Source organism: Centroberyx affinis, unplaced genomic scaffold (genome assembly GCF_046629955.1).
Source record: "Centroberyx affinis isolate AG114_WGS23_722 - 3 ecotype Tasmania unplaced genomic scaffold, CSIRO-AGI_Caff_v1 ptg001383l_1, whole genome shotgun sequence".
In the NCBI taxonomy this organism is placed as follows: Eukaryota; Metazoa; Chordata; class Actinopteri; order Beryciformes; family Berycidae; genus Centroberyx; species Centroberyx affinis.
In genome coordinates, this window is record NW_027279866.1 from 55,076 (window position 1) to 78,695 (window position 23,620).

At 42.1% G+C, this 23,620-nt stretch overlaps 2 protein-coding genes across 4 annotated transcripts; both read right to left on the minus strand.

Moving 5' to 3' along the window:
* Nucleotides 1–282: 282 nt before the first annotated feature.
* On the minus strand, nucleotides 283–8,456 carry slc51a (solute carrier family 51 member A). Its single transcript, XM_071526068.1, has 8 exons — nucleotides 8,194–8,456; nucleotides 4,977–5,128; nucleotides 4,689–4,762; nucleotides 4,298–4,456; nucleotides 2,263–2,374; nucleotides 1,434–1,580; nucleotides 1,067–1,172; nucleotides 283–873 (listed from the first exon to the last, which is right to left on the minus strand). The coding sequence occupies exons 1-8, from the start codon at nucleotides 8,264–8,266 to the stop codon at nucleotides 728–730; spliced, it is 969 nt and encodes a 322-aa protein (XP_071382169.1). The 5' UTR covers nucleotides 8,267–8,456; the 3' UTR covers nucleotides 283–727.
* Nucleotides 8,457–14,085: 5,629 nt separating this feature from the next.
* Nucleotides 14,086–23,305, minus strand: LOC139649601 (palmitoyltransferase ZDHHC20-B-like). Of its 3 annotated transcripts, XM_071526061.1 has the most exons (14): nucleotides 23,185–23,305; nucleotides 22,220–22,246; nucleotides 21,634–21,728; nucleotides 21,317–21,437; nucleotides 21,113–21,182; nucleotides 20,904–20,936; nucleotides 20,302–20,422; nucleotides 19,540–19,575; nucleotides 19,164–19,296; nucleotides 18,718–18,844; nucleotides 18,183–18,272; nucleotides 17,948–18,060; nucleotides 17,785–17,832; nucleotides 14,086–17,528 (listed from the first exon to the last, which is right to left on the minus strand). In XM_071526061.1, the coding sequence occupies exons 1-13, from the start codon at nucleotides 23,300–23,302 to the stop codon at nucleotides 17,789–17,791; spliced, it is 1,128 nt and encodes a 375-aa protein (XP_071382162.1). In that variant the 5' UTR covers nucleotides 23,303–23,305; the 3' UTR covers nucleotides 14,086–17,528; nucleotides 17,785–17,788. The 3 variants fall into 3 exon arrangements, with proteins under 3 accessions (XP_071382162.1, XP_071382160.1, XP_071382161.1); XM_071526059.1 differs by lacking the exon at nucleotides 19,540–19,575; XM_071526060.1 differs by lacking the exon at nucleotides 19,540–19,575 and having other exon boundaries at nucleotides 17,752–17,832.
* Between the last annotated feature and the right edge of the window lie 315 nt (nucleotides 23,306–23,620).

Here is a 23,620-nt window from a genome sequence, read left to right on the forward strand (position 1 = left end):
GATTACATTTTAGGATTCAATTAGTCTAACTATTTAAACTGTTTGTCTGTGCACTGGCGTTATGTTACGTTAAATAGTTATGCCCCATAGTTTTATAGATGCAGCAAAGTAAGTGTGTGTGTGTGTGTGTGTGTGTGTCTACCAGACCTTGGCTCCTACTGCCACCTAGTGGCGAGACACAGTTAAGTCTTCAAGTGTGACAGACCAGCTGAAGAGGAGAACCGAGGATAACAAATGGCGCAACACAAATTCAACTCTGAAATTTCATCTGAGGATGTTTAAAATGCTTATATTGTACAGATGGATAATGATTACGGTACAGGTCCAGTGGTTGCAACACAAAATGCAAATGCAAGAAAAAAAACACAATCAATCTTACATCATAGTTATGTCATGTTGCCTCACACCCAACCAGCCATCACAATAAGATGAGAGATATAAATAAGCCCCTTGGACACATCCTCATGGTCTCATTTCCATTTAAAAAAAATATTGAAGTTTCACAAAGAGGGCACAAACAGGTGTCAAGACAGGCGTGTGTGACAGCCTGTCCTGTCAGTCAAACATGTGTATACCGTCAGCAAATCCATGACCCTTAAAAGAACATCCACAAGTCATTCAATTGATTATGTCACTCCAAATGCATATTTACCCATATAATCTCTTGTAGAATCATATATATACATGAAAACACACACACACACACACACACACACACACACACTTCTCATGCATTCTCCGGCACTGTGACCATCTTGGTGTTCTCGTTGTCGTCGTGTTCTATGGGTAAAGGATCGTACTGACGGCGATACAGCAGACGAGTTACCAGCGTGATGATGAACATCTCCAGGATCAACAGCTGCTGACTCATCGCTGGAGAAGGGGAAAGAGAGAGAGAGAGAGAGAGAGAGAGGGAGAGAGAGGTAAGGATGAGGGAAAGAGGGATTAATTAATTAATGGTTTAATTAATGGATGGATGAATAGATAGATGGATGGAATAACTGATTGCTGAGGAGATGGTTAATAGATGGAGGGATGGATAGGTGTATAGGTGGGTGTTACTCACAGTATCCTCTCGCCTGGGAGGAGAAGGGCGGGGTGCAGGCGATGGTTCCATTCATAGCCAGGATGTTGATGATTGCGGACTGCAGCTGACTCAGGACCAGCACCAGCTAAACACACACACACACATACACACACACAAACACGTTACCCTGACAAACCACTGAACACTGGAAAATCCTGTAAAAAAAGTTATGACAGCCCCACAACCCGACATGTTATTTGAATTTGGTGTTGACTTACAACCAGCCATGTAGACCCACACTGGTTGCCACGCTTCACATGGTAGTGTGTGAACAGGTGTTTGTGTGCATATGCTTGCAAGTGTGTGTGTGTTCACGTGTGTGTTTGAAGCATCTCTCGTGCCTGACCTGGTACATGGCGTACTTGGGGATGATCTTCAGGCTGTGCAGGGTGTTCCTCAGGTGCATGAACATGATAGCCACCGGCCACAGGGCTATGATTGTCAAGACGCCCACAAATGGGTTTATCCATATAGCAGCACCAGTGATTTCCAACTGAAATGCAATCACATCCAAGCAGGTCAGTAAGAGAGCGAGAGAGAGATAGAGAGAGTCAACCAGGACAACCAGTGGGACCTCTGTTTTCTGTCTTTAAACAAAAGACTATGCAAATACTCCATGCTGATAACTGGATCAATTTCTGTTGCTGTTGTTTGGCACTCTTTTTTGTTGGTGCTGTTGTTGTATTATAATTTGCTTTGGCAGTACATGTCAAATGTCATGCCAATAAGCCAGACTGAGAGAGAGAGAGAGAGAGAGAGAGAGAGAGAACAGACTGTGTTTCATTGAATGTGAGTGAATCATGAAAGACTGACTGAGCGATTGCATGTTTGTACCTGTACATCTTTGTGTCAGTGTATATACTAGAATGAGACATGGAGGAAGATTATGACTGTGTCTTTTGACTGTGCTTTTCTATGGCTGTATGCAAATAATTTAGACTTGGTGCAACAGTAGAATAAGCTTCAATTTCTAGATCACTAAAATGAGCAGCAACCGATAATAAAGAGTGCAAGTAAGGGTCATAGTGCCATTACAATATTTTTATGACCATACATCATCATATACCAGTGAAGGAAAACAGGAAAATAAATAGGTGCCAAGGAGAGGGAGTTTGTTCTTTAGCAGATGGAATACAAAACAAAGGGGAGATGACTTGTCCATTTAACTGACTCACGTCAGCCAGGTCGAAGTTTCCATTGGTCCAGAGGACAATGGAGAGGATGGTGAAGACAATCTTCAGCAGAGCAAACTGGAAGGAGCCCAGTTTCAGCAGGAAAAGAGAACGCCTGGAGATAGAACAGAGGAAACTGGATTATACGATCACCGGTGATTACGGAAAATGCCTTTAAATCTCCGACAACATGGTGGTCACCACTACAGAAGCCCCCTCTGCCCTGTGGGTATAGTATCCTGCATGTATCCTGCAGTAGTCCTTGAGGATTTCGAAAACAATTCCTCTCAGGAAGGCAAAACAAAGCAGAAGCGGTGCAGCAAATGCATAAAATGTATAAAAAGTAAAAGTGGGACCTTGGATACATCCTTACTGGCAGTAGGCATTTCCAGATCAACTTGCTTGTATAAGAATGGCACTGATCCTCCCTTTAGGGTGCATTATAAAATTTTCATAATAAGGAATGTCTTTTCCAAAATAATCTTGCTATAATCTCTGTCCAGTGGATTAAACTGGAAGAGCAAGGATAATCCTGGCACTAAGATTCTGTTGGGAAACCGGGCATTGGATCAATGAATAAAGCTCAGTGTATTGTCTTAGCGTGATTCACATCATTATCATTGTATACAGCATGCAGGTTTACACAAAGTGAATGCATAGTGAAATGGCTTGTTGGACCACTGCCTTTCGCTGGAACAAATAAGCACATCTGTGTGTTGTTCCCTGAAGCCCACACACAGATACCTTCAGTGAGAGTTGCATGTCGTCTATGTAGACCGTACCTGCATCTGATAGACATACATGACAGCCAGTGTATGACTGTATTCAGACTGTTTTTTAAGTGCATAGCCTAATGCAGGGGCGTAAATCAACCTTGACATGTAGCGAAAGTGGGGGCCAGTGGTCTTTACGCTAGCCACAAGGGGGCGTGGTGCGTCTGTTACGTGCAATGTGCTATGAAACACAGCGGGCCCCACCCTGCACACTGACAGAGTTGAACGACCAGCGGTGCATTCAACCTGCACTGAAAGATGAGAGGCGTGTTTCACTTCTGAGTTCAACATAGTGTGCATAGGATCTTTGAGCTTATGCAACATTCAAAAGGTCTTAAAGGTCCAGTGCAGTGAGAATTGCATTTCTCAATTTCATGGTATAATTACTTGTTAAATGAACGCTCTGATTGGTTGAAAGTATGCATAGTTAATCAGGTGTCCAATAGTCTGTCAGACAATAGCCAGCAAGTTACTTACAAGCTTTGAACCATCTAACCATCTCAAACTGAAAAAAATGGTGCCCATTGTGTTAGAAATGAACATCAAACTTTCCTTTTCCTGACTGAGATGAAATCATTATAGAAGTTCCATTGTTTGTACTGCATTAGCAGGATGTTTCACTCAATTCCTCAGTAATGCAGGAATGACTCAATAATACATCTGCAGTGTAGCATTATGTATAAAGTAGAACAATGGCTCTCTCTCTCTCAGATATGATAACATATCTGCGCTCCCTTCCCTTGAAATCCATTGGAATTGACCGCTGTTCACCACAACTGCTTTGACACAACAGGCTTTTAATTTCTAGTTTTTATTGCCTTAAGGCCTTTGGAGGCGCCATTGCAATCTGAGAGAGCTTCTGCCAAGAAGTGCTTAGCTGAGACAACAAACATCATCTTATCTTTTTCCGCATCTGGTCTATTTTTGCCGGATCCGCTTGCGTCTGACAAGCGTAAAAATGCACTTTATTGACTTGCGGGTGAACGGAAGGCGGTGTACACTGCCTTCCGTTCAGATCCGTTCAGATCCCGTGTCCCGGCCGTTCCGCTTCTGTGTCGCATCGGCCGGACATTGGGCTTAATAGTGCCAGAAATGAGTAGCGTATTGTTATTCATTTATTTTGCTGGATATGCAAATGAAAGTGACAAAAGTCAGATGTAAGGGGTTTTCATTTCACACCTTAAGGCAATAAATAAAAATGAGAAAATCTGGAACGATGTGTAGACTTTTGATATCCACTGCACATCGTGTAGTTGTTGCTTTACCGTGTGATGGCCACATGCGGCAGGCAGGGGCAGCAGCAGCAGCATGGCCCCGTACTGATCCTCAGCTTGTGTTTCCCCGCTCGCCGCAGGAAGGCCTCGTCACCACCCACCTCCTCCAGCATCAGGATCAGGAACTTGAACACCACAATGGCAAAGTAGCTACGGAGAGATAAGAGAGGGAGGGAAGATGAGATTTCCAGGCAGAACGAAAGTAGAGAAAATGAGAGCCATTACTTTCCCACCCATTACACAACGGTATGGCTGTTTCTCGGCATATTATGCAGTGTAACTTTCCCTCACTGCAGGGCTGAAAAAACACACAGCACAGCGAGAGATGGAAGGTGAGTGGGAGAGAGGTAGTGAAGGAGTGAAAGAGGAGAGTCATACCCACCAGGCAGAGGCCATATCGGTGAACATGGTGGCTCTGGGGATCCACATCCCCAGACATGACATGGTGCCAATCACCTGAAAGACAGAAAAAGAGTCAACACGTCAACATTTTTCTCACCACTTTGCAAACACCAGGCATCATGCCTTGGAATGGGTAGAGCAGACAATGGCAATGCTGCTTCTATCTCTCTGCACATGCTCCATTAAGTACACATCTCAAGGTGTCATTAGACTGCATTCTTCGTCAAACGCCCCTTAAAAGCCCCTCCTGCGGTGTGTTTCGTCTTACCGGCGCTGCCCCATTAACCCAGATGATGACACTCTTCTTGTTGGAGGGCACCTTCCTATAGATGTAGATACACTCCTCTATGTAGACCAGCATGGACACCGCTGCCATGAAGGTGAGCACAGAGTACAGGATGATCCCAAAGATGTCCAACTCTGCAGGGAGAGAGGAACAAATGACAATACATTAGCTATAGCCAGGTTTTAGAGTTTTAGTTGGGACTTGGGACCCACAGGGGGGACTCAGAAGATTAAACATTTACCTCAAGTTATTCTAGAGAAACAGCTTGGGTCATTCGATTACACTATTCCAATTTAGTATGAGGGTACTGGATATTGATGTTGTTGCAGCCTTCATCAGGTCCCAAGTACAGTGTTAGGCAGGCTGAATAAAATGCTGCTGGATAGTAAATTTGTAGCCTAAAAGCAAGATATGCATAAGGTATGCATAATATCCTACAAAATCCATTTAGGTTCACAATAGAAATGATTTTGTGAAAATGTGGATACCCAGAGAAACACTGGAAAACAGCAAGCTGAAAGGCAAATCATGAATGACTCATTTAAGGTCACTGGATTTCCCAAATTCCAGAGGGAGAAAAGAAAAGCCTTGTGCCACCTTGAAAAAAACCCACAACACAATACTAGTAATCAGAACTTTTAAAAGGCACAAACTAATATCAGCCTGGGGTTAGTTTTAATAAGCAAATGGTTTCTTCTGTTCACTTAACGAAAAATCAGAGTGCCATATTACGAGGGCTGAGACATTATATATCATGAGTTATATCATCGACATTATATAACTCATATACATTTAGTTATATATGAGTTAGACCTGGGTGTAGGTTCTCTTAGGGGGAGATGGGTTTTTCCATTGCCATTCTTCAAGGGCATGACAGAGACACTGGGTCATTCGGGAGCTATGTCAGTGCGGCAGAACAGGAAACCAAAGACAGGCCCATGCTGAGTTGCCACAGACAGATGCACACTGCCAAATAAAACAAACTGAACTCACCTAGATGATAAACACATATGGGCATGGGTGGGCTTACGCGCAGAGCAAGGTACAGGAGAGAAGAAAAGCTTTGTTCTCATTTCTGGGAAGAGCTTCTAAGGTTTGCGAGCTGGGCAACAGGAAACCCATAAGGATGCAATTAGCAAGTAAACACAGTTGTTCCAGAGTGCGGAGGAGAGGCGAACAAAGTTGGAGTCACATGGGAAAGGGAAAGAGGGAAAGGCAAAGTTGTCAGAATCGTTTAAAGATGATGCCGCTAACTGCCCATAAGTACTTTCGTGTTTTGTGTCATTAATTCCGTAGTATCCTGAGTCATCAACGGTTAATGGATATCAGTTAACACACACACACACACACACACTTATGACTGACTTCTCTTGTCATTGTTTCCTGCTAAAGCACTTAAAATTCCAAATGAAGACTGATTGCCTCATTGATAATCCGCCCACTTTGTTTTTGAATTATAATAATGCTTTATTCTCATTATTTTACTATTCATCCACTTATGTTATTTCTATCCTTCTAAGTTATGTTACTTCTATCCTTTAACATATACATCTCTGACTGTATATTGACAGTGAGCGCCTCTTGGAAATTGCATACCCTCATTAAAAAAAGTATAAAATGCTTGCACAAATTGAAGGTATCCTGACTGGTTAGGGCAGTTTCTCAGTATTATCAAAATCATGCATCCATAACATCAATTACAGCCATACATGTGCAGAGAACATGCAGCCTTCTACAGTAAAGATGAGAGTCCTAAATGTAGAATTTTAACTAAGCCAAAAAAATCTAATTCCGGCACTGACGTAATTGATACAGATGTTAATCAAGTGAAATTATATGCTTCAGCATCATAATGGCATATTTCTGTGATCATTTGCCCACATTACCATGGAGGGAAACTGTAACTTGTCTTAAAATGTTCTTTTCCTTGCAAAACGTTGACGGTTTGTAGACGGTTTTAAAAAGGATGTTTAACTCATGCAGGAAGGCTATATAAGGAGTTTATGCATTATGCAGTGATGTACAGGTAAATAAAAAGGTTGACCGCCAGTCAATGATCATCATGAGGCAAATAATCACCAATATTAACAAAAATCAATTACACATCACTTATGTTTTTCGCTTAAAAGGCCCGATACGTCAGGCTGAAAACTGTCTGGGGAGTGTTATGAGAAATGGATAATCTAATATTAGTCAGAAGCCTAAATGAGAAATTACAGTAATAATACCACCCGAGTGAAATGGATTAAATGGATTAGGCTTGATAAATCTTATTTAAAAGTTGTAACTAGCAGCCAAGAACTTAAGAGATGTAACTGAGCTCAGTCTGTATGAGTCACTTTAATTGGACTATGGCTTATTTGTGGATCTTCATCTTGTCTAAAGGACCACCAGAGTCCTAGAGGAGGCTCCAGGCACTCCCCAGCAAAATAAAGAATAGCATTAATTTAATATTATGTAATTCACTGCAAGTTAGGGCAGTGAGAGCTTGGTATAGGAAAGACTATTTTGACAATATGTTTCACACTCCCCACTGTTATGCAGTATAAACACTCACCCAGCTCAGCACCAAATTACATGCAGCAATATAAATCATGAAGTCAAACAGGAAAATGTGAGGGAGCTCCTGCCTTATGACAGATTAATGTCAACTCAGCCCAAGAAAGAAGCACCTGGAGAGGAAGAGGACCACTGCATGTTTTACAGGGGGGAGACCACTATCCTACAGGCTACCAGTGCTTCCCAAAGTGGGGTCCAGGGACTTCCAGAGGTCCTTGAGGTGGTTCAAGGAGGTGAAAGAAAAATGAGGAGCAGTTTAGTTTCCCTGTTATTTACTTTACAGCCCAGGGGAATATGTATTAAGGTGACTATTCTGATCATAGGTCTCACTCTCCCCACTCTTACAGTCAGTTCAATGAGTGTAGACTAAATCACAACCAACTACAGATGGGTAATTTCTTAGGACAAAATCTCGTCAAATGGGGATCTGTGGTCTAATGCAAGTCCAGTTGGGGGTCCTTGACATGAAACAGTTTGGGAAAACCCAGACCGTTAAATATTTCTATAGGCTACCATGTCTAACAAGAATCTCCTCAGGTGGGGTTCCTCGGGACAACAGCTCACTGAATGGGCGTCCTCGGTCTAATAGAAATCCCTGTCCGAGAGACTCTTTCGATTCCATTAAAAGCAGTCTACTCACGGAGGATGATGTCGATTGCGACCGGTGGTTTTCCCGTGCAACTCGGGTGAATAGTTCGGTTGGACCCGTCCATGCTGGCTGATCTCGGCTGATTTCCCCCAATGCAACTTCGTCCACTTTATCTCACTCTCTCCTCTCCTCCCTGCTTACACCCAGAGACGCCCGCTGCGCAGACAAGGGACTCCCGGTGTCTCCTCTCCAAAGAGCGTCCTGGTCCTGACCCTTTCCAGACAGAGGGGATGTCTGACTCCAGAGTGGTAACCCGGCTCCCCAAAACACTTGTTGCAATCGCTGGACCCGCCTCCTTCTGGCTACCACCGGACACCAGGTCCTGACAAATCACCGTTCCCTGACTAATCGACGTAAAACGTATAGCTTGAGGGGCCCAGTGGCAGAGGAGCTCAATGGTGCAATCAGGTCGATGTCAAAATTAGATGACCAATCAGTCGTGGGGGTGAACTAGGTTTGGCAAGGAGTGGCACTTGTCATGCCTTAGTCTGAGTGAGTCCAATTTTGATTTGATGGATTTTAGCATTCTAATGGAAATTAAAAGCGCAAGCAACAACTAGAAAAGGCTACATTTTCTGAAGAAAATTTAAAGTGTGCTTGCCGTCCAAGCAACAGTCACTTTGAATTGATCTTTGCTAGAGTGCTGCCAAATTGCGGATAGGGTTTCGCCAGTGGTCGCTACAGTGTTTCTTATGGGCAGTGGTGGAAGAAGTACTCAGATCTTTTACTTAAGTAAAAGTAGAAATACCACAGTATAAAAATACTCTGTTACAAGTAAAAGTCCTGCATTCAAAATGTTACTTAAGTAAAAGTACATAAGTATTAGCATCTAAATGTACTTAAAGCAACAAAAGTAAAAGTACTCATTATGCAGAATGGCCCATTTCAGAATAATACAGTATATATTATATTATTGAATTATAATTATTGATGCATTTATGTGTAAGCATCACTTTAATGTTGCAGCTGGAAAAGGTGGGGCTGATTTCCACTACTTTATATACTGCTGGGTAGCTTACAGTAATCTATAATAATACATCACAATTTATTAGTTGATTATATTTTGTATTAATAATCTGAATCTGCAAAGTAACTAGTAACTTAAGTTATCAAATGAAGGTAGTGGAGTAAAAAGTACAATATTTCCCTCTGAAATGTAGTGGAGTAGAAGTATAAAGTAGCATAAAATGGTAATACTCAAGTAAAGTACAAGTACCTCAAAATTGTACTTAAGTACAGTATTCGAGTAAATGTACTTAGTTACTTTCCACCTCTGCTTATGGGGGACCATAACTGCCAAAAAAATAAATAAATAAATAAATAAATGACTCAATAAATTAATTCATATGCCATTAAATGCACCAAAAATAATATTAAAAATAAATGTAGGCATTAATTAATTGATAAAATGTGACATAAATTGATATTTCTGTTTTAATTTGCTTCTGTATTTATTTACCTTTGTATTAATTCCCCTATTTATTTACTTTCCCATTTAATTTTCCATTTTATTTATTAATTCTTTTCATTTTTACATTTATTTCTGTATTTATTTCTGTATTATTTTCCCTTGTGATTGAGGTGATTGCTAGGCTCTTGCTAAGTGGTTGCTAGGGTGTTACCAGTGGTTGCTAGGGTGGAAGGGACATGAAGGAACCCAAGGAAAAAAGTTATTGTAACACTTGCGGTAAAATGTATCATCCTTTTGTAAAACCATGAACTGGATACAAACCACGCCATTCCAACTAAATTCTTTGTTTATTCATGGTGAACAAATAAAGGACTACACTGACCGTCTATCAACTTACAGTTGTGTGATGGTAGATTCACATCTGTGTGTGTGTGTGTGTGAGAGAGAGAGAGAGAGAGAGAAGGAGAGAGAGTAGGCTATTCACGTTTATCATTAACAACAAATTTTAGTATAACATTAACAGATTTTTTGTATAACAAACAATTGTTATACATTTGCTGTGCACAAATGAACCTTTCAAATTAGCTGCCATTCTTTTCATATGTGGGCCTGGGACTAAATGGAGCATCTACACATGTGATCACCTGATTTCTAGCTTGCTTGTGATTGGAGGAATTTAAAGTGTTACAACTATACCCGGTCTCCCCTATGGTACATTTTGGTAGTTTGTGGCTGGTGTGGTAGTTTGTAGTGGTTAGTAGGATCCATGCAGGGACTTTGTCATACCTTAGTGTTCAGTGAATGAACTCCCCTGAAGTCAGCCTCCTCCAGCCCTTCTCTCACCTCTGAGGCAGCTGAACGGGCCGCACTGCTTCTTCCTATCCTAGTTCTATCCTAGTTGTGCCAGGAATGACGGCATTTCTTCAGAATATGGACTCTGGGACGACTTGGATATGAGTGAGTAGCATTCAGTGGTTCCCAAACTGGGGTCCTTGACAGGGTTCCAGGGGGTCCCCAGCAAAATGAGGTGTAGCACAATTTCAATGTTACTTCATTCACTTAGAGGTTAGCACAATGAGACACATATGAGAATGTCTTTTCTCATCAGAGGGCTTCTGATCACAGTAGAGCCAGACAACAAAACTCCTCTCAGACAGGGGGTCCCTGGGACAAAGCCTTTATCCAATGGGGGGTCTGTGGTTTAGTGTCTCGACTCAGGGGTCCTTCGCGTGAAAAAGTTTGGCAAACTCCCGGCCTAACTGGACATATTTTTAGTTAAACAGTAGATGCTGTAACTTCTTCTGTGGGTTAAATAATAGGCTCAGGATGGGGGAGGGGCAGCGAGAGGGAGGGGTGTGTGTGTGTTTGTGGGGTGGGGGGTGGTGGTGGGGGGGCATTCCTGAGGACTGGAGCCTGAAGCTTGTGGCCAACACAAGCGCTCCCATCACATGCCCCCTGTTTCCATAGAAACCTGTGCAGGGGCGTCATCATGTGAGGCATTTGCTGCAAATCTTTCGGCCTTTGGCTCCACTTGAATCAGTTTACACAACAGATCTCCATTGAGAGACGTGTATAGTGAGCCAACACAACTGAACTGAAGCAGTAATGTAATATTGTGTGAAAATGTAATATACAGTATTGCAATAATGCCTAAAAGTTCAGTTCATTGGGTCTGTTTCCAAGCAATAATCTGAATGGATTAAGATTCTCATCATATTAGGACAGCTCCATCCAAACCAGAAATTCAGATCTATTGTATCCATTCCTAGTCATGATCTCAGTCTCAGTCTACTCTCTCTCTCCATCTCTCTCACCCTTGCTTTGATTTTTAGTGATTACCTTCTTCCTTCACTCCTCTGATTCTGATTATGATAAACATTACTCTCACCCTCCATTTTACTCTTAGCCACATTTTAGAATGAAACTCTCTCTATGTTGCCCAATGCTGTTGCCTCTCCTTTCGGCAACCAGTAGCCTTGGCTTCTCAGAGGTAGAAAGGTATTTGTTTGTACTTCACTTGGAGATTAAACAGAAATCTCTTTCTCCTTGAACTGCAAGTAAAAACACATCTAAGGAATGATTGATACAGACAGTGGAGGGACACTCCAACACGCATGCACACACACATACACCCACTGCACAGGATTACATCAGGGCGGTGTGTGTGTGCACTTGAGAGAGTTCACTGCTCGTATCGATCATTTAAATGTTAGAACAGCTATACTGTGTGTGTGTGTGACACCAACATTCATCTTTACCTTGTAGCACAGGATGTAAGACCCAGCTGTGTCTCACTGTATATAACCACTGAATCATTTCATTCAAGTCCAGACAACATTATTTCAAGTGAATGACTCCAGGTAAGACATGGCACACCTTGCCTAGCATGCCTATCCCAGCTATGACTGTTGGTCTGACTTACTATGACGGCTGGAAATGTATGAGATTACAACTAACTTTGTGTCCTGAAGATTCTTAAAAAAGTTTATTTTAGATAGAGAATTGTTTTATTATTGAAACACATGAACAAACGAATAAGGCAAATGCGACAAACATTCAACAAACAGAACATCTTCACAACAAGCTTAACATATCAATTTGATATAAAAGAGAATCAAAATGAAATTTAAATAAAATATAATTAAAAAGAAAAAACAAAGGTCATCACAATTTTAGATAGGGAATTTAGTGTCATTTTTGGGGCCATATATAAGTATCAAGCATTAAAGTGACTGTATAGAGAGCAGTCTTCAGCCTATAGAGCGGTTTAAAGTATGAAGGCCTTCCAAAGGTCTTCAGTGTATCTCTGGCTGCTTTGGCCTTGTGGTGGTTACACTTGTTTGGCTTTTAACCGCTGACTGTTTACTCTCCACAGACGATCAGATCAGTGCCACCAAAAAACGACACGGAGGGCATTCACCTTGGGAGCACACATCCTACACACACACACACGCACACACACACAAAAGAGGCTAAAGCATTCTACTGAAAACTGTAAATGAATCTGACATACTTGGACAGGAAACAATCAAATATGGAACCAATTTTTTGTTCCTTCCCCTTGTGTTGATTAATTTTTTGAGAACGCCATGACTTGGCGTATATGAAGGTAATGACATTATCCAGTCTGCTATAATGCGGTAATACGGATCTGGAGAGCAGATGTGACACAACCATCTGGCCTCACCGCTAGGGCCAAGTGTGTGTGTGTGTGTGTGTAAGGAGGAGGGTGCTTATTGCAAAGAGAGAAGAAGAAGACAGTTATACTCTATCATAGATTAGTGTATGTGCTCTTTCAGTGGCTGATAGAAAACTCACAACCTGGGTGTTTTCCCTCCTCATTAGCCTACACCAGTGGTTCTCAACGTGGGGCCTGGGGACCACCAGGGGTCCTTGTGGGAGTTCCAGGGGGTTCCCAGCAAATCAATGAATTGTTAAACTTCACCATGATTTAATTTACAAGAAGTTAACACAATTAGAGAATGTAGAAGAATGACTGTTTTGATCATAGTTTCACTGTTATCTCTCTACCTACAATACAGATAGTCATGGAATTCTGGATCAAATCTTATCTAACAATAAAAAATATTCTCAGATTTGGGTTCGAGGGACAAAATCTCATAAAATGGGGGTCCGTCGTGCATTTTTGTGAACAAAATGACAGTGGAGTGTGGAGTGAAGGGTTTAGGAAGATGAACAGAACAGTAAATTGATAATCCTTGAACGAAATACTGTACATCATTAGCAGAGGTCAAAGGCCTGGGTGTTAAACAGAGAGCAAAGGTCAGGGTTCAGCTGGGTTCCTAAGTCCTAGTCCACACAGGTTACGGACTCTCTTGGAAAATGACTACTGTGGCAATAGTGTGGCCTCTCTTTCTTTTTCTGCTGTTCACTCCCACTTCCCATGTGAATATGATGATGAAGATAGCTTTTCTTTAATCTCCCTGTTCCTAGGAACCAAAGCAATGCTTAATTACTCATCCTTATCACTAACCCTAACCCTCTCACACCACAAGGGCTAAACAGAGCTGGTCTTATGTCCCAGAATTTCACTTGCAACATAAAATCTGTAATTATTTTTGTATCTTGATGCGAACAATGCTGCTTTATAGTTTCATTTCACTCCAAGCATTGAGCTGATGCTCTTACACACAGTGAATCTCAGAGTAGTTCACATAAACAAATACAGCTTTTGACCTTTATTGGCTATGAGCTATACCATGACCCTGCTGTGCAAAATTCCTCATCCGAATCCTCATCTCCTTCTTTCTTCTCCTGTAATACACAATACTGGCTCTGCTGTGCTGTCAGGATTTACAATTTATAGGCCTGTTTTCTCCATACCGAAGTTAAACGATTCAAGCCATACTGAGAAAGAACACATCTGCTTCTGGTCTGCAAAGGTTATGTTACACAATCAAGTATGCAAGTGTGAATTAGCCAAAGAAACGAATGTGAGAGCAAAATTAGACTGGAGGTTTAAAAAAACATTTATTGTTATTTTCACGTTAATTGTGTAGAGGCATGTACTTCATTCACAAAATAGGAACAGTAAAATTAATCAGACAAGAAAAATATATATGCAGTCATTTTCTTACATTATCAATATATATATACACACATTGTAAAATAGGACATTGTAACAAAAAGAAAGCAAAGGTAGCAATAAGCAAGTTCAAATAGGCTACATCTGCACTGTACATGCAGAAGTAAAATGTCTGTTAGTCTTAATAAAAAAAAAAAAAAAATGAAATCAGACAGAAATTATAGGATTCTCCCTCCATTTTCACAGGAGTCACTATGGCTTCATTTGTATGGGTGAGACAGACCAGAGTAAAGCTGATTTAAAACATGATGCACCTAGTTTGTAGTTGAAAAACCCCCAACACCATAACCCCCGTTATCACCGTAAAACACATTTATAGTTAGGCTCCATGCTTTTGAGCATTAGTCAGATGTATGTATGTACACAGATGTGTAAAAATCTCATGGCTGCACAGAGGCATTTCTCCCAAGACAACAATATTACAAAAGAACACTCAATTAAGCATTACAAACACGCACGCACACTTTAGTCTCCAGGCCAAACAGCCCAGAGAGAGAATATAGGCAATTTGTAAAACAACAAAACGTCAGGTCCAATGTTTCAGAATCGGTGGCCATAACTAATGCGTGGAGCGGGCTAGAGCTCCATTCAGATGGTACAGAATTTGAATTCTTCCTTGACCAAACATTTCACAGGTCTAGGAGTGAGGCTGAGGACAGATCTATACATTTTCTACATGATCAGAACATAAATTGGGCTTGAATCGCAATATTTGACACAGTGATCAGTTGAGATCAAACTGTAGCGAGATTCTGATGCACAGGGCGACTCTTGAGCCCTTCTCCAGACAGTATCAATCATCCTCCATTCACTGGCTTGTAAGGAGGAGTCAAATGTAATTGGGCTCGAAAGGTCAGACACGATTGGGGAAAAACATATACATAAACAAGCAAACAGCCCAAAAAGCTGGCCCACGCTAGGCCCCTCTATCACTAGATAAAACACCCTCACAGTCCCATCTGTCGCACATTCAGCACGACTGTGACAACAATTACCAACACACGCACCATACAACACCACTAACTCACTCCACACCATAGAAACAGCTGTCTGTAAACTTGTACATCACCAGGGCCTGGTGGGATCTAGTTAGTAAGAGACTTGTCCAGCAATAGTCAGGGATGTGATCAGGGAGACGGGGACAATGACAGGCATCAGGAATCTGCTGTGGAGTTAGGTCCATCCCCCCTCTATTATGAATGGGAGAATTGCATATCAAAAACAAAATTCCTTCAAAAAGGATAAAACACATTCCTGAACACTTCCTATTTGGTTGTTTTGACACAATATTCCTTTTTTTTTTTTTTTTTTTTTTACAGAAGCTGATATTGTGTTAGACGTGAATGATGAATTCTACTTTAACAGATTTTGTCAGGCCCTGCGGGTCACTCCCACATCCCAAGTGTTCAACACTGACACAATACACTTCACTATTAGATTTTACACAAGCTAGAGCTCCTTTGGCAGTTCAAGTCACAACAATGAGCTGATATCCATGCACGTACATGTCTAGACCGCAGCTAGGTGAGTAGAAGCTGAATTCGGCACCTTTATTTTACAGTAATGCCATCGTTCAGTCGGGCTCAATTCACTTTCATCTCAAAACTGAAATTAAATCTGAGTGATTACAAGCAAATAATGCATGTTAATTACTTCATCGTTGATTGGATGTAAGATTATTACAAAAAAGATTTATTCTGAAGGAAACCCCGCCTGCTAATTAGACTGAAAGTGAATTGACTCCTAAGCCAGCTGTTGATATAGTACAGAAAACCATACATCTGAATGAGGGCAGATAACCAGGAGTCTTGCCGCCACCTGCTGGCCAGGACTGGTACTGTGAGCACATCACGACCTACAACAGGCAGGGGGACAGATATAGATAAACCTTGTATAAAATATTGCGCCACGATGACAGGCAAACATCATTTGGTTACGATGACACTGGCCAATGAGGTGAGAGCAGATTAAGGTAAAGCTCGCATGTTGTAAACACTTCTGATTCAGAGGTCAGAGCTCCTGATGGGTCAGCCCTTATTTGGCAATGAACGTTGGTGGCCTGGTAAAGGTTGAAGTGCTGAGCTGTATAAAAACGGGCTTGAAGAGACTGTGGGCTGACGGGAACATTAAGAAGAATCATTGATCAACATATGGCATAATTAGCTGACTCTAAGGAACAGGTAGTAAAGGACACGGCTTCTCCCAGATGAAAGGGTCAGTATACTCTATAATCAGCAAGTAAACACTAGTAAACCAGGTTGGCCACAAAAAACACATAAAGCTGATCATTTTAGCTCCTGTTAGTATCGAAAACCTGCTGCTGCTTCACCCCTAACACACACCCACACACACGCATACACACACATCATAAATCACATGATCATCTAGCATCCATTATATCTGTGATGCTTTTTGGACATGAAAAAAAGCAGCACGTTGTTTGATGGACATTGATACTCAATCTAGAAAGTGCAAATGCGCCATCTTGTGCTCTGATATCCAAAACACCATCCAAAACCCAGCTAGAGTCTCCCCCATTTTGCCCCTGTTTAGCAATGGTTCGGTCCAGTAGGCCATGCAGTAGGGTCTTCTGTAGTATAGTTCAGGTTTTGGTTGGCAATATCCATCTCTAAAGTGCGGACCATACACTCGCTGCAACATTATGAGTTTAAAAACAAACAAAAAAGCTGTCAGTAAACTGATCCATCTTCATGGGTTGTACTGCCTTTCTGAAAATACAAGGTGAAAAAAACAAAACAAAAACAAAAAACGTTCAAAACAACCGCACTGTTCCAGCTTGTCCCCCTCTCTTCACCATGGTCTCGTCCCCATAAAGACCCTCAATTTGCCCCGGTGCACCCAGGAAGCTTTTGGCACAAAGTTTCCTCACCAAACACCAAGATCAGTTACTATTCCAGGATTTTGGGATGCTCTCATCCAACAGTCATCAATGAATGCTCAAGTTGTAAGAGTTCACAATTTAAGTGAGAAAAATACTTAACAGAATATGTATATAGTTGGATGCATGACTGTTAATGTGTGTGTGTGTCTAATAACAAGTGTGTAGGTGTGAGAGGGAACAAGCTTGTGTTATTTTTCCTATGGGTAGGTGTGAAATTTGCTCATGGCACTGCATGCGAAAATGCCGTTGATGTATCAATGCGTTGTGATGGGCGAATGGAATGCATTTCCATAGTTACGCTGAATGGATCTGTGGGGATGGGGTTGCGCTGGGAGACTGTTTCCATGGTGACAAACTAAAGTGTAGCATTGCTTAAGGCATCGTATTAGATGGCAGAGGAGTTTCTCCTGTGGCAGAGAAGAAAGGAGAAGAAACAAAAACAAAGATAATTAGGAAAATTAGTGTTGATTACACTGCTGTTTCCAATTTTCTCCAAAGAAATGTTAGCATTCAAAATTCGCATAATTGAACACTGCAACACATCCGCACGCAAATTAGACATCTGCATATAAAGATATGATTGCTAACAGTAAATACAAGCCAACAAGTCAAAGCTGTAAGCGAACCTACAGATTGACTGAGAAGGGGTTCACTCGTGTTCACCTGGTTAGGACTCGCTCTCCATGGAGATTGTAATGGTTTCACTTCCAGCTGTGAAGCCAGAGAGAAAGTGTGAAAAGGTGACCGACGACAGGAAAACAACAAGGGGACAGTGAATGGTAAATGTTAATTCTGCCTATGTGATATAATCACTGGTGGAGCTTACCTGATTTCAGAGTGTTATTAGCCAGATGGTCTCCTATGTTGTTAGCGTGTTGGTCGTTGCTTAGGAGGCGATTCTGTGAATCGCTGAGTGGGCTCGCTGGGACATCGGCAGCACTGGAAACAAACAGACCCAACAGAGAAAGTCAGTGTGAATTGTGCATCACCCCCCCTTCTCCAACAAAAACCTTTTTCACATCCTTATGTAAAATATCTGTCATTATATTTAGACCAATCACCTTTTATTGGGTTCTGGATTCAGGGTAACTGTGGCCTGCTCTGGATCGGCATTGACCAACCGTGTGGGGAACGTCAGCCCGTCTCCCTGGCTGTAGTCAACCAAGAGGACAAGAGAAACTCATTGTTAGATAGCTGACAACCCACAGGGCAGCAAACTGCACAGATTAGATTTAAACAGGAACCACAACAAAGGTAATCTGATATTTAACCCATGAGACCCAGATTTTATTTTCCACGCTCACCTTCCCATAACAGGTAAGAAATTTTCTTTTGATACTTGTACAAATCCAGCTGTACTGACACCATAAATTCAACCAGAGAATGCACAGACAGGAACCAAACTATCCCTAATGGGACCAAGCCAATACAGAGAGGGAATCCAGTATTGTTGATAGCACAATGTTTAGGTTTATGAGAACCTGCTGCAACATATTTGTGATTGAAGGTCTGTGTCTTATATCTTTTTCCTATGCCATGTAAACTCAATAAGCTCTCTGTGTTTGAAGTTGTATCTAATCTTTTGTTTGTCTTCACCTGGTGAAGATGGGCAGCAGCCAGTACTTTTTCTGGTCTCCAAAGACCTGGGCGATATTCTTCCGGAAACCCAAAGAGAAGCCATTCTTATCAGAGCCTGTCCTGAAGACTGGTGCTCTGAACGCCTCTGAGAGAAGGAGAAACATGGCGGGACAGGGTGGACAGAGAGGACAAAAAGAATAGGTCATTAAACAAACAATAAAAACAATCAACAGGTAAGTAAACTGGAGAAAGAAAAGGGATGGATTATGGACAGTGGTTTGTGAGTGTGTGTCATTTTCAGTCAACATTCAACTTTAGAAAACAACTTTTTGTCCTGCCTAACCTTTTAACAAGTTGAGAATCAATGCTCTATCATTTGCAAATAAACAGATATTTCTTTACATTTTGAACTGGTTGAAATACAAGAAAGTTGAGCCCAACCCTTATGAGTGTGTGTTTGTTACCTATAGTGGACCTGTTCTTCCCTACAAGCCACAGGTGGTAGCTGAAGAGGGAGAGAATACTGATGCAGAACATGGCCGCCACAAAAAAGAGAAACAAGACATGGAATTTGGCGTGAGTGTCTGGCAGCTCATTCTGGGGAGGAGATGGGAGAAGAGAAGAGGAGAGAGTCAATAACAAATTCACACGGAGGAGATTCACGGAGAGAGAGAAAGGCAGAGTGAGTAAAGAGCGACTGACAAAGTAAGAGAGAAATAAGAAGGGTGTCATGTCAACCACGTCACAACTACACAGCACTGCATGCACATCATGACAAAAACCACAACGACGATAAGGTGACACTGCAACACTAAAGGCTTTGGAGGGTGGTTGGGTTACCTTTGGGCAGTTCTCTGCCGATTTCCTGCGGCAAAGCTTTAGTACAAACAGAGACAAGACTGGTTAGCAACACCGGGAGAGAACAGACGGAGGGGGTGAAGGGGTGGGGGGTGGGGAGGGGGTTTAGAAATCAGGAGGCAAATACGAGTCAAGGCCAAGTGAGGTGAAGAGGAGAGAAAAGAAGAGAAGAAAGAGAGTGTGTGTGCGCAGGAAGTGTGCCCAGAATGGAGGGGGAAAAACAGGGATGAAAGGAGAGATGGAATGAGAGACAAGTGCCGGGCAGTGAAAAGGATCAAAGTGGACAAGTGGAGCAGCTACAAGAGAGGAGGGAGAGAAAATGCAAAAAAAAAAAAAAAGAGAGGAGGGGAAGTGTTGGTGGTTGAATGAGTGGTGTGACTGATGGCTCCGATAGTGGAGAGGGAGAAAGAAAGAGAAAGATCAGAGAACAATGACCCTGTGTGTGCAAGAACTGGGGATGACAGAGGGGGGAACAGAGAGGGGTCAGAGGGTGAGAGAGGACACAGAAACAGTGGAGCAGCACAGCTCCGCACCATGCAGGACCAACTGAGAGGAGGTGCATGCAGGCTTTTGACATGCAGCAAATCTGCATCCTGTATAAGATCATGTCGCGTACGCACGCTCACTCACACACACACACACACACACACACACACACACACACACAAATGTGGTTTGGGGTGTGTGAGAGAGTGGGCTGAGATTCTGTGTTGGGATGGAGCTCGTCTGCTCATCATTACTCACTGTCCAGAACTTTATGAAATACTGCAATACGGTGGCTGCAATAAACAAACAGTACACCAGCGAGTAGGCCAGGAAGAGGATGAAGAACTTGTAGTTGGAAAATCCCACACAGTTGTTCACCCTGGAGACACACAAACACAGGAAGGCCAGCTTTGACATCACTTCCTCCGACATGGGAAAGGTTACCATCTTGAACTTTAAAAAGGTGAAAGCTTCATGTTACTCTTAGGGTGCAATCACACCTACTGTTTGTTTTCTTTAGTCCAAAACAGAGTGGAAAACTTTGCCCTCAGTTAATTTTCTTATGCTACGTTTTCCAAGCATGAGTAACTGCTGGCTATCCTATGTCAATATCCATGTCCTTATACCCATAAAACTGTGTGGAACAACAGTCAAACAACGAACAACATACTCGTAAAACTGTATGTTTTGGGGTAATTTCCTGCAGCTGGAACAATTCCACTCATAACTTATTTGGTGTGCCCATGAGTTTGTATGGTATTGTTCTCACTTGTGTGAACGCACCCTAACTCAGCATATGAGCGAGAGTAAACCAGTGAGATGCCATACATTTATTTCTTTGCTTAGCAAGGATTACATACCAGGGACAATGGTGGTCCATCTTCAGCACGCACCTGCCATACAGAGTGGGAGAACAGAGTTAACAGAGGAGAGATGGACCTCATTAAAAGGGGTGAGATCAAACAAGAAGGGAAATATATTTCTGTGGAGTCATGGCTAAATCTGACAGCATTCAACCCTTTTACATAAAATTTGAATCGAGTGTAATGGTAGGAGATTGTTTGCTTACATGTCACACGCAGAGCAGTGGTGACACCGGTCTGGCTTGATAACTTGACAGCGGTCACAGTAGCGGATTGCTGCGTGATGTCAAGACATCAATATCTGATTATTATTGCACAGCCAACTCCAACACAGAGGCACAGGCAGAGAGAGGGAAAGACAAGACAAAAAACTCAGAAGCACACACACACTTAGACAAACACAGACGTACCCCCGGCCCCTGTGCGGGTGTAGAGAGGCAGGTTGGAGGCGGCTCTCCACAGGATCTCCTGCTGGGACTCTGGCCTCTCTTCCTTCTCATAGCGCTCCTTCTCGGCCTTGGGCAGGCAGAACTGGAGAAGAGAAAGAGACAGATAGAAAGTAAAAAAAAACTCACCAGGTTGTCAACAGTAGACCGATTATTTTATACATCAACAGTACAACTTTCATCACACAGTTTGACACAGTACAGACTTTGGAGTTATGGCAACAGAGGATTAGAGACACACAGACACAGTGGGGTTATTTTGGATAATCAGGGTATTGTACCTCTTTGGAGGGGTTGGTAGGCCTGGTGAAGATGGTCTTCCAGTAGGACCATACAAACATGATGAAAGAGAGGTGGAAGAAGACCAGATACACGACTGGAGGGAAAACAATGAGCAAGGCATCAGGACTAATAACATAGACAGTCTGATATGTATACTGATGTTAAAGCACAAGCATATGACTGCCAAAAAGTAAAAAATAAGGAGCTGCTACCGTTACTTGGGATATGGACTCTGTGATAAAACACTCTACAACTACATAGACACTTAAATTTATGATGGAGGAAAGCTATGGCTGAATGAGGAAGAGTTGCTCTGCCTAAACACCAAGACTGACTTCAGCACTATGAGAGAGAGAGAGAGAGAGAGAGAGAGAGAGAGAGAGAGAGAGAGAGAGAGAGAGAGAGAGAGAGAGAGACTGGCTCTGGGTGTGCATGTTATCTGTGCCAAACTGATTTAGGTCTACATAGACCACATTTCAGTGGTGAGATAATCCCAATGAGCAAATCGGCTCAGTTTGGTAAAAGTCCATTCATTCTGTAATAAAATAAAAACAATCGATCCTTTTGACTCCCCAGTACACTTACTCTGCTCTCCTATACTGGGGATGGTGACTGCAAGAGAAAAGAGAGAAAACCTGATGTTAGATGAGGAGGAAACACATTCACAGTCCTCAGCAGTGACAATTAAACAGCTGTCATGTAAACCAGTGGTTTGGGTCCATTGGGAGGTTAAATAGGGTCCTCAGCAAAATGAACAATAGTTTAACTATTATTTCACTCGCTACAAGTTAGCACAATGAGAGAATGACTAATTTGATTTTATGTTTCACTCTCCCTTCTGTTGTTATCACAGATAGTATCAAGTTATGCAGTTCTATGGTAAATTATAACTACAGAAATCTCAGATGGGGTTTCTCGAGACAAAATCTTATCCATTAGGGGTTTGTGATCTTGACATGAGAAAGTTTGTGAACCCCTGATGTAAACAAACTACACAACAAGGCTATCACAAGCACGTCACTCACTTTACAATTAAACCATATCAAATCCATTTCATTCCTGTTTATCTGCTGTCATTTTGGATTTGGCCTCATCCATTTTAATATAAGAAAATGCTCTGGACTCATTCGCTTGGAAGGACGCACCACTTCACCGGTGCCAAGCTAATTAGCCAAGTTACAGGAGAAATAATTATCTGGTCAGCCAGCCAAATAGCCTTTGGTTAGCTCAATTCACCATCCAGACAGCATTCACCACGACACAGAACAAAAGGGACGAGACGGGTAGCAATACTAACAGCAGAGTGAAACTTTTTCTTTGGCCAAAACACATTTCCCTAACAACATATAGGAAGGTAAAGCGACGGCCACTAAAAGATAATTAGCCATATCTAGGTTTGGGTGAGCTTCCCAACACCATTGTTGAGCTGCAGTCCATGTACTTCCTGCTGGCCAGCAGCTGTGGACAGCAGTATCAAAACATCAGCTGTGAAAAAACAGGCTTCAGCTCGGCGGAGGGGGACCACAGCCGACCGCAGGACGTGTACTTACATATACAGAGCTCCACGACATAAGCATAGTACGACCAGCAGACGACCAGGGCGATAAAAATCACAGGTATCCATGCTAAGCCCCGTTGACAGCATCTCAGTACGTGTGTGGGCGCCATCTTTCTCCCTCAACTGGAAAAGGGAGTGTCCACGTGACGTCACTGGCTGAGGTCTCTTGAGCAAAAGGAGGCTGTGTTGGATTGAGGAGGAAGGGGGTGAGTATGAAGGTAAATATGTTTCAAAATGCGAGAGCTTGTAGAGTTGATGTGAGAACTTGAAGAATAAAAATGAATGTGAAGTCACAGAAAAAATATTCACAAATGTGTAGATTGATATTTACATGAATACAATGACAGCTGCAAACTTGTAATCCAACATTTACTCATATTTATTTATTTTACTTGAGTCCATTTTCCAGTACAACCAAAACGTGATTA

What these genes read in the sequence shown, in the direction of transcription:
- slc51a (XM_071526068.1), bottom strand. Translation starts at nt 8,266, where the DNA reads ATGGACGGGTCCAACCGAACTATTCACCCGAGTTGCACGGGAAAACCA. An exon ending in CCAAGTACGCCATGTACCAG is followed by an intron (nt 1,173 to 1,433) that starts GTCAGGCACGAG and finishes GTGTGTGTTTAG; the next exon opens with CTGGTGCTGGTCCTGAGTCA. An exon ending in CTCCCAGGCGAGAGGATACT is followed by an intron (nt 874 to 1,066) that starts GTGAGTAACACC and finishes CCCCTTCTCCAG; the next exon opens with CGATGAGTCAGCAGCTGTTG.
- LOC139649601 (XM_071526061.1), bottom strand. Translation starts at nt 23,302, where the DNA reads ATGGCGCCCACACACGTACTGAGATGCTGTCAACGGGGCTTAGCATGG. An exon ending in TGTCGTGGAGCTCTGTATAT is followed by an intron (nt 22,247 to 23,184) that starts GTAAGTACACGT and finishes TTTCTCTTGCAG; the next exon opens with TCACCATCCCCAGTATAGGA. An exon ending in CTACCAACCCCTCCAAAGAG is followed by an intron (nt 21,438 to 21,633) that starts GTACAATACCCT and finishes TCTCTTCTCCAG; the next exon opens with TTCTGCCTGCCCAAGGCCGA.